Genomic DNA, 15,979 nt, shown 5'->3' with positions numbered 1-15,979 from the left:
GTTCTTTGTGTTTCATTGTGTAAATTTGTGAATCTTTTGTCTGTTTTAAAATGTAGTAGTCAACCGAGCTATCATACTCCAGATAATTTTCACTGTACACTTACCAAAACAAATTGCAAAGTTATGGGCTGGGCCTGCCTGCTTAAGGATGTTTTGAGTGGTCTGGCCTAGTCCATAATATAGTCAACCCTTAAAAGACATTTGGATAGGTACATGAATAGGAAAGGTTTAGAGAGATATGGGCCAAATGCAAGCAAGGGGGGCTAGTTTAGTTTGGGAAACTTGGTTGGCATGGAGGAGTTGGATTGTGTGACTCTATGAACCTGTTGCCAACCTGTGCATTAATGACAACGTAGTTGTGAACTTAATGTTACATTTCCAGAAAACTTGGCCAAATATTACAACTTTAAAGCAGACTGATACTTCAAAACTGGGAAATTGTAATCAGTAAAAATTTTGCCCAAGTTTTGTTTTTCTATTTCCAAAAATAAACTTTGAAATAGCTTCAGATACTGGAATCCTGAAAAAGCATACATTGTGAGCACACAGCAGGCCAGTCATCATCTGTAGACAAGACAGACGAGTTTAGCTGTCGAGTATTAAACCCTTCATAGGAACCTAATTAATCTATGTGCAGCTTGCTGTTTTGAAAAGCTGAATGTTTACAGGACAAGTTACTTAATTGCATTTAAAGACCAAGACGATGGCTTATTTTTAACAGCTACAGCTATACAGGGATTTGAAACAATTGGAGAGAAAATCAGTCACAGGGCTCTTGTGGCACATTGGCAATATCTAACTTTGGGATAGTACACCCAAAACCAAGTCTCTACCTTCTCCAGAGACTAAGGTCTGTGAGCAAGCTGATAAGAAATAGCTAGTGCTCCAATTTAGACACATATAGCTGTCTTACAGTGGCAATATCTCTGGGTTAGAAGGATTGGGTTCAATCATAGAACCTCTACAGCCATGGAAGCAAGCCATTCAGCCCACCGAGTCTACACTGACCCTCCGAAGAGCATTCTACAACCCCTGTAACCCATTTGCTCCAGAGAAGTGTATTAACATTTCAAATCAAACTCTACAGAGAATGTATCTGGATTGGTCATTCATGATCTGATGGAATGGCAGGATAGGGGTTGCAGATGAATGCCACAGTACGGTTCCTACATTCAACCAAACAAAAGGGGAGAAATAAGATTTCAGTGTGTGGAAAGAAAGGGTGATACTGAATTGAATGACTGATGTCCTTTTGGGTTTTATATTCTTGCAGGGTACAGCACAAGGCACTGAATGACCGGCCACAGGTTTAGGGCCATGGAGTGTTCCTGGAAAGCGGTGCTGCTGCTGGTCGTAGCCTCACTGACCATTCAGTACACAGCCATCCGGACGTTTATCGCTAAGCCGTTCACCATCTGCCGGGTGCCCAAGCACACAGGCTGTGGTCCGGGTCCGAGTGCCTCCTGCGAACCCCAGCGCCGGGCAGTCAGCCACATCCTGATCCTGGCCACCACCCGGAGCGGCTCGTCCTTCATCGGGCAGCTACTGAACCAGCACTCGGACATCTTCTACCTGTTCGAGCCGCTCTACCATGTACAGACCACGCTGGGAGCCGCAGGAGGCGGCTCCAGGGGCAAGCCCTCGTCCTCCACCTCGGCCGCGGGCCGCCGCTTGTTGCTCGGCGCCTACCGCGACCTGCTGCGGGGCCTCTTCGAGTGCCGACTCCACGAGTTGGAGGCTTACATCAAACCGGCTCCGGAGCAGCACCGGACCCAGCGGCTGTTCCGCCGGGGGGCCAGCAAAGCGCTGTGCTCGCCGCCTGTCTGCGCCCCGGTCACCTGGACGCCGAGGCCTCCGCCCGGGCCGGGGGTGCGGGCGACAGACGGAGAGGACGACGGGGAAGGCCCTCCATCCGAGCGCTGGGAGGAAGGCGAGTGCGTGCGGCGGTGCGGGGCCCTGAATCTGACCGAGGCCTCGCGGGCTTGCATCCTGCGGCCTCACGTCGCCATCAAGACGGTGCGGATCCCCGCCATCGGCGACCTGCGGGCGCTGGTGGAAGACCCGCGCCTCAACCTCAAGGTCATCCAGCTGGTGCGCGACCCCCGCGGCATCCTGTCGTCCCGCATCGACACCTTCCCGGACAGTTTCCGCGCCTGGAAAATCTGGCGCAACAGCGGGCGCAGGCCTTACAACCTGGACGCGTCGCACCTGAGCGCCACCTGCCAGGACTTCCTGCAGTCGGTGGGGACCGGCCTGGACCGGCCCGGCTGGCTCAAGGGCCGTTACATGTTGGTCCGTTACGAGGACCTGGCTCGCGAGCCCGAGCGGAAGACGCGCGAGATGTACCGCTTCCTGGGCGTCGCCATGGATACCAACGTGCGGCGCTGGATCGTCCGCAACACGCGCGGGCCCGGAGCGTCGGGGAACCACAAGTTCGCCACGGTGCGGGACTCGGCGGCCACGGCCGAGGGCTGGAGGTTCAGGCTCAGCTACGACATGGTGGAGCTGGTGCAGAGCCTGTGCAACCTGACCCTGGCCCAGCTGGGCTACAGGCTCGTCAACTCGCCCGAGGAGCTGAGGAACACGTCCGTCAGCCTCGCCGAGGACAGGACCTTTCTGCCTTTTTTGTAATTGTAAATAGTTCGTGCCAGTGAGTGATATATTTTTGATATGAAAAAAAAAGTGTTTTTAAATGGTTGAATTTTACTTTGCAACCCTTTTTTTCCTCGAAAACGCGCGCACAAACATTAGGGTTGCCAACTCTCTCTAGAGACGTGGGAGCAAATTGCTGCAGATGCTGGAATCTGTACTGAAAATAAATACTTTTAATTGGAATAACCACTTGCCCCTTCCTCAATCGTCCAGTTTATCATTGGACTGTTAACCCAGAGACCCAGGTAATGCTCTGGGGACCAAGGTTCAAACCCCATCACAGCCCATGCTGTAATTTGAATTCATCAAAAAAATCTAGCATTAAGTTACAAAAGATGAACATTAATTCATTGCTGGACAAGAAACATCTGGTTCACTAATGCCTTTTAGGGAAGGTAAGGCTATTCTTACGTGGCCTGGCCTACATGTGACTACAGATCCACAACAATGTGGTTGACTCTTAACTGTTCTCTGGCTAGTTAGGGATGGGTAATAAATACTGGCCTAGCCAGTGACTCCCTTTACCAGAAGACAAAATAAAACCTTAACACCATTAACAAGATGTAGGAGCTGAAGCAGGTCACCCATCTGAGAGGGGAAAACTTTAAAAGGGATCTAAGGGGCAACTTCTTCATGCAGAATGCATCTATGGAATGAACTGCGAGAGGAAGTGGTGCAGGCCACTACAATTACAACATTTGTAAGGCATCTGGATGGGTATATGAATAGGAAAAACTTGGAGGGATATGGACCACATGCTGGCAAATGGGACTAGATTAGGTTAGGATATTTGGTGAGCATGGACAAGTTGGACCGAAGGGTCTGTTTCTGTGCTGTACATCTCTAAGACTCTATGTCTATTCTGCCACTCAGTGGGATCAGTGATGATCTGATAATCCTCCACTTTACTTTCTTGACTTTTCCTCTTCGATCTAGATTCACTCACCAATCAAAATTTGTTATTCTTCCTTTCTGGAAGAAATGATTCTTGACTGTCAGTCTTCAATACATTTATACCTAATAACTACTCAAAGACTATTTTTAAAATGAGGGCTATTTATCTTCAACACCAATGATTTTGTCCAGGACTTGCTCAGAATAGTGTTGTGGACACTCTGGGTAAATCCTGGAGAGTTGGAGACCCCAAACTAAATTACAAATTCTCAAATAACCCTCCCTGACAGAATGAATCCTTTTGTTCCACAAGCTTTCAGAATAGCTGGTTGGCAGAAGTGGAGGGTCAAAAACATTTTCAAAACATCCCAAACAAAATATATTTTAATGTGAATGAAAATGTTTATAAAAAAACTGAATATTTTTAAATGCACTGTTTCTTTCTAAAATGTCAAAAGATCTTAAAAAGGAACCAACATTTCTGTATTGAAGTATTTTTCATACTCATGCAAATTGCTCAATTATGCATTTTGTCTGCCCTGAGGCTGTCTTGTGGGTTTTAATGTTCTGCATAAATGACAGAGCTCCCAAGATTCAGTGCCAAAACATGCATTTGTTTGTGTTTAAGGCATTTAGTTCAAGCAGCCTGTTGTGAAAAGAACCACTACAAAATGGACACACAAAAAAAAATCAAACAAGTGTTGTCCAGTAAGCCAAATGTAGTTAATTGGGAATCCAGATATGGCTAGTTACATTTCTGATGAGTAAATACAAAAATTAGTAATAGATAGTCATTGGGTATGTGATCTCAAAACATATTCGCATGGCTTATACCCATGAACTTAACCTTTTTGTCAGTTTGTTAGTAAAATGGTGGTACGAAAAGCATTGTCCAAATGATTATTTTGATTGTGCTTTACTTCCTATGTTTTTGAATGGTGCTCAAGTAAATATACGTGATGTACAATTGCTTGTATTGTGTATACTGCATTTTCTATAAAACTTGTGCAATGTTATGACTTTTAAATTTGCAAATTTAACTTCCTAATTATTGAAAGAAATGAACTGAGGGACAAGATTTCATGTTTTAACACTTTTTACTGTAATAACCTAAACACCAGCATAGATCAAATACTACTTAAACAATTAAGTAATCCATTGAACAAAAAGAAAATTTTTTTTTAGCATTTACTAAGGCAAAGTTTGTGAGAAGATTTGTAGCTCGGGTGCTCGTTGTTGTGGTTCTGTTTGCCGAGCTGGGAATCTGTGTTGCAGACGTTTCGTCCCCTGTCTAGGTGACATCCTCAGTGCTTGAGAGCCTCCTGTGAAGCGCATCTGTGATGTTTCCTCAGGCATTTGTAGTGGTTTGTCTCTGCCGCTTCCGGTTGTCAGTTCCAGCTGTCCATTGCAGTGGACGGTATATTAGGTCCAGGTCGATGTGCTTATTGATTGAATCTGTGGACGAGTGCCATGCCTCTAGGAATTCCCTGGCTGTTCTCTGTTTGGCTTGTCCTATAATGGTAGTGTTGTCCCAGTTGAACTCGAATGACAAGGAACATTCAAAAGTTGATTCACTCAGACTCAATCTCTTACATCCAACTAATCCCCACCACCACCACCACCTCCCAAGCAAGGCCTACCTAAAGGCAATGCAAGTTCCTTCAATCTCCAAAGGTCCTGCTAATTCTATTCCCTTAATTAGATTGTCACAGAGATTTTGGCTGTCTTTACCCAAGTCTCTCAAAAGCAGCTGTCCTTTTACAATGTGAAGATGAGAAAACTATTGCTTGATATTTTTAAATAGGTTTCAGTTTGGATTTCTTCTGTCTGACAGTCATACCACACAACCTGTTTCTGAGCTAGAGATCAGTAAATCTCACTTAAACCAGAGCATTCAAATTTTAAAACACAGCCATCTTGAAAAATCCCACATTCTCACCCCAATAATATTAAGCATCAATGTAATAATAATTATTTTCACAACAGTATCAAAATGCAACAATTCAGTTTCTTTTTCAATTTCTTCCATGAATTCAAACTTTTGCTTTTCCAACCCCAATCTGATCCTTATAGAAGTCTTAAGTAGCTAAACTTGTGTACTTCAAGGTGACTGATTTTCTCCCCGGCGTTTAAATGCTGAAACAGTACTTCAATAATCACCTGTTCTGAAGAAGGGTCACTGGACTTGAAATGTTAGCTGTTTTCTTTCCACAGATGCTGTCAGAGTTGCTCAGTTTCACCAGCAATTTCTGCTTTTGTGTGTTTCAGATCTCCACTGTCCATAGTTCTGTTTTATTTCAAATAATAAGTGTCTTTTTAAACCCTACTTTCAAATCAACCTCTAATTTTTCAGCCATTGCTGCCAACTTAACGTTTGTTAACTAGGCTCGAATAGATGGAAGGTCATTGTGCTGAAATAATGCTTCTCTCCCCACTCGAGTTGCCTAATCCGTTATGTAACCAGCAATTTCTGTTACAACTTCAGATTTTCAGTATATGTAGTATTTTGCATTTCCTTTGAAAACAATAGTTCTAATTATTTAACAATCAGTGGTGAACCAGGTACACTTTTGGCATTTCGAAAAAGCTAGTCTAAAAGACAAGATTTCAAAACTAAAATGGATACTGTCTTTATTCTTTTACAGAGAATGGATCAGTATTTGGGGCCAGGAGTTGTCAAACCTTTCTCAAAGAGAAGTTGACTCCTATCTTTGAAATTAGAAACAGAATTATAGGAAAAAAGGTGCAAGGTATATCTCAGATCATAAAATCCTTTTAAAAGCAATTCATGAAAGACTCTTGTCATTTCACAAGAATTCCCCTTTTTTTCCCCTCAATATTTTGTTTTTTTTTGTTGCTTGTGGGTATGTTTTACAAGTAGTTAACTTTCTGGAACTCCCTCCCTACCAGCACGACAATTACACCTATACCTCTAGAACTGCAGTGATGCAGCATGTTGGCTCTCCATCATCTTCTCAAGGGTGATTATGAATGCTCACACTGGAGAAACACACTTTAAGAAATAGTACTTCAGCTCTTTTCCTTGCTGACATTGTTTTGTTTCAAAGTTGAATGATTAAACTGTAATTGAAGTTTTACTCATAGTTCCAAATTACATACTAAATCAGTTCATTAAGTAACATAGTCGAGAGTTTGGTGCTTGAAAAGCACAAGGTCAGGCAGCATCTGAGGAGTAGGAGAATTGATGTTTCAAGCATAAGCCCTTCATCAGGAAGGGCTTATGCTCGAAATGTCTATTCTCCTGCTCCTTGGATGTTGCCTGACCTGCTGTGCTTTTCCAGCACCACACACTCAACTCTGATCTCCAGCATCTGCATGCCTCACTTTCTCTCATTCAGGAACATGTCTGACTTCCAAATGTATATTCTCTGTTCTGTAGCATGCATCTTATTTTTATATCTGTTAATATTTAAAATTCAAAGTATAACAACAGGAAATATACAGATTCATGTAAAAGTGAATAAAACTAAATGAAGACAGCACAAAAATCCATTCAGATTTATTGAAAAATAAACTCCTTGAAACTATGGTTCATTAAATATCATGAATGGTCCTTTATTGGTTACATTGAGAACAGAAATTCAAGTGTAATATAAATGATCACTAAAATGCAACCTTTGTAAAGGATGAAATGAAAATGGTAAAGTTAAAAAGGACTGAAAATAAACTCAAAGGGAATCAACAGACAATTGAGATCAGTAAGTAGAACAAATTATCATGCTTACAGTATGTGTAATGAAAATGTAATATGCCTGTGGTAGAAAGCTGGCTGAGTGTTTCAGACCAATTGTTTTAAGTGGATAAAAGCAAATTACTGCAGATGCTGGAATCTGAAACCAAAAGAGAAAATGCTGGAAAATCTCAGCAGGTCTGGCAGCATCTGTAAGGAGAGGAAAGAGCTGACGTTTCGAGTCTAACTGACCCTTTGTCAAAGCTAAAAAAAGGGAGAAATAGGGAGATATTTATACTAGGGGAAGAGGAGAGGAAAAAGGTGATGAGAGAGTGGGGAGTGAGAGAAAGAGAGACAATCAAGAAACGAGGTACAGAACAGTGAAAAAAATATAATAAAAGGTAAATAAAATGAATAAAATAAAATAAAATTAATTTAGCAATTAAGGTACAGACAATTTAATGACCATCAATGCAAAAGAAACAATGTTTCTGGTTATGTTACAAATTTCACACTGTGATAATCAAACTTCTGCTTTTTAATAAACCAAGTCTACTCTGTCTGTGAAAAACAAAATATTATTAAAAACATGTCTATGGAAATCCTGAGGACTTGATACTTGGTCAGCATTAAAACAAACTGCATTTTCAATACTTAAAACAATTGAAACCAAAAGAGAAAATGCTGGAAAATCTCAGCAGATCTGGCAGCATTTGAAAGGAGAGAAAAGAGCTGACGTTTCGAGTCTAACTGACCCTCATGATTTTATAAAAGTCTATAAGGTCACCCTTCCGCCTCAGACGCTCCAGGGAAAAAAGCCCCAGTCTATTCAGCCTCTCCCTATATCTCAAATCCTTTACCCCAGCTACATCCTTGTAATTCTTTTTTGAACCCTTTCAAGTTTCACAACATCCTTCCAATAGGAAGGAGACCAGAACTGCATGCAATATTCCAAAAGTGGTCTCACCAGCATCCTCTACAGCCGCAGCATGACCTCCCAACTCCTGTACTCAATACTCTGAACAACAAAGGAAAGCATACCAAATGCCTTCTTCACTATCCTATCTACCTGCGACTCTACTTTCAAGTAGCTATGAACCTGCACTCCAAGGTTTCTTTGTTCAGCAACACTCCCCAGGACCTTACCATTAAGTGTATAAGTCCTTCCAAGATTTGCTTTCCCAAAATACAGCACCTCGCATTTATCTAACTTAAACTCCATCTGCCATTCCTAAGCCTACACCTCCAATTTTGGTGTCATCTGCAAACTTACTGACTGGACCTCCTATGTTCACGTCTAAATCATTATATAAATGACAAAAAGTAGTGGACCCAACACTGATCCTTGTAGCATTCCACTGGTTACAGGCCTCCAGTCTAAAAAGCAACCCTCTACCACCACCCTCTATCTTTTACCTTTAAGCCAGTTCTGTATCCAAATGTCTAGTTCTCCCTGTATTCCATGAGATCTAACCTTGCTAACCAGTTTCCCATGGGGGAACCTTGTCGAACACCTTACTGAAGTCCACATAGATCATGTGCACTGCTCTGTCCTTATCAATTCTCTTTGTTACTTCTTCAAAAAACTCAATGAAGTTTGTGACACATGATTTCCCACGCACAAAGCCATGTTGACTATCGCTAATCAGTCCTTGACTTTCCAAATCCATGTAAATCTTGTCCTTCAGGGTTCCTTCCAACAATTTGCCCACCACCGATACCAGGCTCACAGGTCTCTCGTTCCCTGGCTTTTCCATACCACCTTTCATTCCTCAGTGGTACCACGTTAGCCAACCTCCAGTCTTCCAGCACCTCACCTGTGACTATCGATGATACAAATATCTCAGCAAGGGGCCCAGCAATCACTTCCCTAGACTCCTACAGCGTTCTAGGGTACACCTGATCAGGTCCTGGGGATTTATCCACTTTTATGTATTTCAAGACATTCAGCACCACCTCCTCTGTAATATGGACATTTTTCAAAATGTCACCATATATTTCACCATATATTTCCCCACATTCTATATCTCCCATGTTCGTCTCCACTGTAAACACTGATGCAAAATACACATTTCGTATCTCCCCATCTCCTGTGGCTTCACACAACAGACTGTCTTGCTGACCTTTGAGGGGCCCTATTGTCTCCCTAGTTACCCTTTTGTCATTAATGTATTTATAAAAATACTTTAGAATTTCCTTAACCCTACTTGCCAAACCTATCTCATGTCCCCTTTCCTCTTAACTATACTCCTACTGCCTTTCTACTCAAAGCATTCTCTTGATCTCTCCTGTTTGTACCTGATATATAAGGTAAAAACAATGACTGCAGATGCTGGAAACCAGATTCTGGATTAGTGGTGCTGGAAGAGCACAGTAGTTCAGGCAGCATCCAAGGATCAGCGAAATATGTTTCCTTTTTAAAAAAAAACCTGAATTTTTCCAATCATCCAGAATTTCCTACACCTAGCAGCCTTTCCTTTCACCCAAACAGGAATATACTATCTCCGGACTCTCATCTAATTTTTGAAGGCTTCCCATTTTCCAGCTGTACCTTTACGTGCGAACATCTGCCCCCAATCAGCTTTTGAGGAAAGTTCTTGCCTAATACAGTCAAAATTAGCCTTCCTCCAATTTAGAACTTCAACTTTTAGATCCAGTCTATCCTTTTCCATCACAATTTTAAAACTAATAGAATTATGGTTGTTGGCCCCAAAGTGCTCCCCCGCTGACATCTCAGTCATCTGCCCTGCTTTATTTCCCCAAGGATATGTAAAGTTTTGCACCTTCTCTAGTAAGTACATCCTTATATTGAATCAGAAAATTTTCTTGTACGCACTTAAATTCCTCTCCTTTTCAACCCTTAACACTATGGCAGTCTCGGTCTATGTTTGGAAAGTTAAAATCCCCTACCATAACTACCCTATTATTCTTACAGATAACTGAAATCTCCTTACAAATTTGCTTCTCAATTTCCCACTATTAGGGGGTCGATAAATACAATCCCAATAAGGTGATCATTCATTTCTTATTTCTCATTTTCATCCAAAATAACTTTTCTGGATGTATTCCCAAGAATATCCTTCCGAAGTACAGCTGTAATGCTATTCCTTATCAAAATCGCCACTCCCCCTCCTCCCTTGTCCCCCTTTCTATCATTCCCATAGTATTTGTATCCTGGAGCACTAAACTGCCAGTCCTGTCCATCCCCGAGCCACATTTTTGTAATTGCTATGATATCCCTGTCCCATGTTCCTAATCATGCCCTGAGTTCATCTGCCTTCCCTTTAGGCCTCTTGAATTGAATTTAATGCAGTTTAACTTCTCAGTCCTACCTTGTTATTTGCTTTGTCCCTGTCTGCTCTGACTGTTTGACTCACTCCTTTTCCCAACTGTACCAGTTTCAGATTGATCTCTTTGCTCACTATCTCCCTGGGTCCCACCTCACTTACTAGTTTAAATCCTCCTGAGCAACTCTAGCAAATCTCCCTGCGGGTATATTGGGCCCTTTCCAATTCAGGTGCAATCCATCACTTCGACCCCAGAAGAGATTCCAATGATCCAAAAATGTGAACCTTTCTCACATCACTAGCTCCTCAGCCACACATTCATCTGCTCTATCCTCCTAGTCCTACCCTTACACCGGGAGTAATCCAGATATTACTACCTTGAGGACCTCCTTTTTAAATGCCTGCCTAATTTTCTCTATTTTCCCTCCAAAATCTCAAGCTCTTCCCTTCTTAAGTTGTTGCTTCCAATGTGTACAATGACCTCCTGCTGGTCCCTCTCCCTCGGAGAACATTCTGCACCTTCCGAGACATCCTTGATACTGGCACCAGGGAGGCATTCTGCTTTTCACCATTTCTGATGTTTTGCTGCCAGCCACAGAAATGTCTGTCTGTGCCTCTGACTAAATAGTCCCCATCACAATCAATCACTTGGAACCCAACGTACCCCTCATTACATTAGAGCCAGTCTCAATAGCAGAAACTTGTCTTTCGTGCTACATTCCTCTAAGAGTCCATCATCCTCTACATTTTCCAAAACAGTACACTTGTTTGAAATGGCAATAGCCACAGAAGACTGCTGCACTACCTGCACACCTCTCCTACCTTTCCTGGAGTTAACCCATCTATCGGACTGTATCTGCAGCTCTTCTCCCTAATACTGCCATCTATCACACCCAAAGCTCTTGTAAATTCCTTATTGTCTCTAACTGTCACTCAAACCGATCCATTCAATCTTATAGGATTCGCAACCAAAGGCATTTCCTGCAAAAATAATCCTCAGTAACATGTAAGCTCACCCTAAAATGCTCACATTGGACAAGAAGAGCATCACTCTACTAAAGGCCATCTTTGCTCCTTCACAATCTACAGATCCAGAAAATAGCACTGTCTTATTGCTCTAAAAAAAACTGCTCCGGGCTAACTTAATACTTACAGCTTATATTTTAAAAATTTAATCAAGAGACAGTTCTCAATAAAACATATAACCACGACAGAACCAACTCTACTCACTACTGTAGATTTACTTGCAGAACGTTTCAGAGAACACCTCTGGGACACCCAGATCTCCGATGTGGCCTCCTCTATATTGGGGAGACAGGCCGCCTACTTGCGGAACGTTTCAGAGAACACCTCTGGGACACCCGGACCAACCAACCCAACCGCCCCGTAGCCCAACACTTTAACTCCCACTCCACCAAGGACATGCAGGTCCTTGGACTCCTTCATCACCAGACCATGGCAACATGACGGTTGGAGGAAGAGCGCCTCATCTTCTGCCTGGGAACCCTCCAACCACAAGGGATGAACTCGGATTTCTCCAGTTTCCTCATTTCCCCTCCCCCCACCTTGTCTCAGTCAAATCCCTCGAACTCAGCACCGCCTTCCTAACCTGTAATCTTCTTCCTGACCTCTCCGCCCCCACCCCACTCCAGCCTATCACCCTCACCTTGACCTCCCTCCCCCAAGTCCCTCCTCCCTACCTTTTATCTTCGCCTGCTGGACACAGTTTCCTCATTCCTGAAGAAGGGCTTATGCCCGAAACGTTGATTCTCCTGTTCCTTGGATGCTGCCTGACCTGCTGCGCTTTTCCAGCAACACATTTTCAGCTCTGATCTCCAGCATCTGCAGTCCTCACTTTCTCCTCACTGTAGATTTACAGCAAAGCTATACTTAAAAACTATGCACTTGTCTGTTCCTGTGCTGTGAGCTCTCCCACATCAAGATCAATTATGAATTTTGCTGTTTGCTACGTTTTCCTAGATGCACTCCGATGTCCAAAGATACATGAATTCAGTCAGCAAAGCAGTAACTGTGCAGATTCACTGCCATGTCAGTTAGCAGTGTAAGTTTCTTTCTCGGTCTCCTTCACTGACCATTTCCTGCATTTTGTCTGTCTTTCTCCCTTTTAAAAGTGCCATTGTTTTGACTTTTTTTTTCTCCAAAAGTTCCAAAACAATGCAACAGCATATGAAACAGTAATTGCTGCTCCTGGAATTTGAGGAAATCACACCTAAAACCTAAATTACTTCAAAAAAAAGGAGCTCTTACAGCCACAATTTTTTCCCATCCATCTTGGATTACCTAGAAAATAATTTATGCTAACTGGAGAGTGCCACAGAAGTTTGGAGGTTTATAGTTTCAAATCATCAAATACTGAGTTTAGAACGAAATATAGTACCTGCTGTCATGCTCTGGCTACTGATCAGATTATTAACTACAATATGGATTTGCAGTTGGCACTACATTACTTCTGCTATAAAGCTGATTTTCCTCACAAGGTAAGTTTTCGATGTATGCAGGCTTGAAATTCTATTCTTGGCTGGTAAACTTGGAATAATTTAATAGTATGCGTGGGAGAGCCTGGTTATTTCAAAACATTTTAATCATCTCTGCATAAGCATGTAAAAAGCCTGCAGAATCTAACCGATTTTCACCAGGTTTGACACTGCAATACAATTATACATCATGCTGTGTCAAACATGATGTAAGACAGCTTCCATGAAGGGGATCTCATTCAATCCTCTCCAGATTCCTATTATCCTGCCTTTTGTGGCTGTGATGCAAAACTGACATTCTAACTGTCCTCTCTCTCAACAAATCACCTTGCCAATACTCATACAGTTGTACCTGATAGTTTCTTCCCTTTAATTATAATATTTTGGTGTTAGCTATTCGAAAGTTGAAGTGACTTTTTGTTTAGTAGGTAGGTACAGGGAGCTTGAGCCTTGTTGAGTGCAGATTGCTCTGATAATTTTCTGTAGCTATTCTGTACATTTCTGTTGTGCAGCACTCTCCTCAACTGTGGAGCCTACCACATTTCAGTCATCTTTCCTTACATCCTGAAAGTCTGACAGAATAATGCATCCCGCTTGCATCTCAGCTTGATTTCATCTGGCTGTAATGACACTGCATGCCTAAGAAATTTTAATTTCTTAATGGGATGTGTGTGTATTGGTAAGGTCAGAATTTATTACCCATCTGAAGTGCCCTTTGAAAGGTGTTTGTGAGCCACTTTTATTATGGACTACGCCAGACCACTCAAAACATTCTTAAGCAGGCAGCCCATACCATAACTTTGCAATTTGTGTAAGTGTACGGTGAAAATTACCCGAAGTTAGCAAGGTTGACCAACAGGTTTTAAAACAGACAGAAATTTATTCATAAAATTACACAGTGAAACACAAAGAACAAAATAAAGAACCCCTCCAGAACCCAGTCTATCCAAACTAGACTTAACAGCTTTTAGAAAAAAGGGGCCAGCTTTGTGACACTTTCATGAATCATATAATCTGTGTGGTGTCAGTTTTAAATCAGAGGCTAGGAGTTCTGCAGTGACTAACTCACCACCTGACTCCCCAAAACATGTGGACCACGTACAAGGCACAAGTGTGATGAAATATCTCATCTGTCTAGATGAGTCCAGCTACAGTAACACCCAAGAAGTTTGATAGCTTCCAGTACAAAGCAGTCTTAGTACAACATCCACAATTATTCACTCCTTTCACCATCAATGGACAGGAGCATCAGTGTGTGCTTTTTGCAAGAAGTATTGCAGAAATTCACCAAGTTCATTGAACAACACCTTCCAAACTCATGGCCACCATCATCTAAAAGGACAAAAGTGGTTGATATTTGATAGTTGATATTTGGGAACAAGCCCCCTCCAAGTCACTCATCATTATGACTTGGGAATATATCGTCATTTTTGCAGTACCAAAATCCAAAGTAGTTCACTGGTTGTGAAGTCTTTAGCCATTATAGAAATGGGATCTTTTAAATGAAGAGAAACAGTTTTTTTTTGAAGTATTAATTTACAATTGACAGGTAATGAATGGATGTGAGTTTGAGCTATTATTTTTTTTCACTGTCACAGACTTTCTCACATCTTGCGGATACTTTCTTTCCCTAATTGTAAGAAAGAAAATCCTTATTAATTCACCCTACAGTATCTTATACATTTTCTGAGTTGGTGGCCTCAGGTTCTAGATTCCCCAGGTAAAGGAAACATCCTTCGAGCATCAATATGTCAAATGTTATAATTTTGTGTTTCTATTACATCGTTTAGTGTTTTGTCAAATCAATATATCCTCATAGGACAATCCTCTCTCAGCCAAGGAACCAGTTTACTGAACCAACACTGCACTCCTCTCAGGCAAGTATATCCTTCCTTTGATGTGGAGACAATAGCTGCATAGAATCCTTTTGGTGTGGTCTCACCAAGGCTATATACAATAACAGAAAACATGCTTCACTCTTATACTCCAAAGCCTTTGCAATAATGGCTAAAATATCACTGTTTTCTCAATCACTTGCTGTATTTGCGTTTTTACTTAGTGAAAATAGATAGGTCCTCTGGGCCTGATAGCATTTATCCTAGGATTCTCTGGGAAGCAAGGGAGGAGATTGCAGAGCCATTGGCCTTGATTTTTATGTCCTCGTTGTCTACAGGAATAGTGCCAGAAGACTGGAGGATAGCAAATGTGGTTCCCTTGTTCAAGAAGGGGAGTAGGGATAACCCTAGTAACTATAGGCCAGTGAGTCTCACTTCTGTTGTAGGCAAAGTCTTAGAGAGAATTGTAGGGGATAGGATTTATGAACATCTGGATAGGAATAATGTGATCAAGGATAGTCAGCATGGTTTTGTGAAGGGCAGATCGTGCTTCACAAACCTTATTGAATTCTTTGAGAAGGTGACTAAGGAGGTAGACGAGGGTAAAGCGGTAGATGTGGTGTATATGGATTTTAGTAAGGCGTTTGATAAGGTTCTCCATGGTAGATTACTGCAAAAAATACGGAGGTATGGCATTGAGGGTGAGTTGGAGGTTTGGATTAGGAATTGGCTGGCTGGAAGAAGACAGAAGGTAGTAGTTGATGGTAAAGGTTCATCTTGGAGTGCAGTTACTAGTGGTGTTCCGCAAGGATCTGTTTTGGGACCATTGCTGTTTGTCATTTTTATAAATGACCTGGAGGAGGGGCTAGAAAGTTGGGTGAGCAAGTTTGTGGATGATACGAAAGTCGGTGGAGTGAGGAAGGACGTGTCAGGTTACAGTGGGATATAGATAAGTTGCAGAGCTGGGCAGAAAGGTGGCAAATGGAGTTCAATGTAGGTAAGTGTGAGGTGATTCACTTTGGTAAGAGTAACAAAAAGATAGGGTACTGGGCTAATGGTCGGATACTTGGTAGTGTGGATGAGCAGAGGGATCTTGGTGTCCATGTACACAGATCTCTGAAAGTT

General features: G+C 42.1%; 1 protein-coding gene across 3 annotated transcripts in view; it reads left to right on the top strand.

Annotated features, from left to right (window-relative positions):
• chst1 (carbohydrate (keratan sulfate Gal-6) sulfotransferase 1) overlaps positions 1 to 15,234 on the top strand; it is a 54,013-nt gene extending 38,779 nt beyond the window's left edge. Inside the window, exons 2-3 of one of the 3 annotated variants that reach the window (XM_043705517.2) lie at positions 1,274 to 2,650; positions 14,810 to 15,234. In XM_043705517.2, the coding sequence (XP_043561452.2) occupies positions 1,294 to 2,631 (1,338 nt within the window). In that variant the 5' untranslated portion in view covers positions 1,274 to 1,293 and the 3' untranslated portion in view covers positions 2,632 to 2,650; positions 14,810 to 15,234. Of the gene's footprint in view, positions 1 to 1,273; positions 4,563 to 6,191; positions 8,266 to 14,809 lie in introns of those variants that run through there. The other 2 variants (XM_087996337.1, XM_087996336.1) reach the window with 2 other exon arrangements.
• Positions 15,235 to 15,979: the final 745 nt, after the last annotated feature.

The sequence above is a fragment of the Chiloscyllium plagiosum genome, unplaced genomic scaffold (assembly GCF_037043375.1).
Source record: "Chiloscyllium plagiosum isolate Xiang-an unplaced genomic scaffold, Cpla_swu_hap1 HiC_scaffold_18, whole genome shotgun sequence".
NCBI classification, from domain to species: domain Eukaryota; kingdom Metazoa; phylum Chordata; class Chondrichthyes; order Orectolobiformes; family Hemiscylliidae; genus Chiloscyllium; species Chiloscyllium plagiosum.
This window is presented reverse-complemented; position numbering and strand designations above follow the sequence as displayed.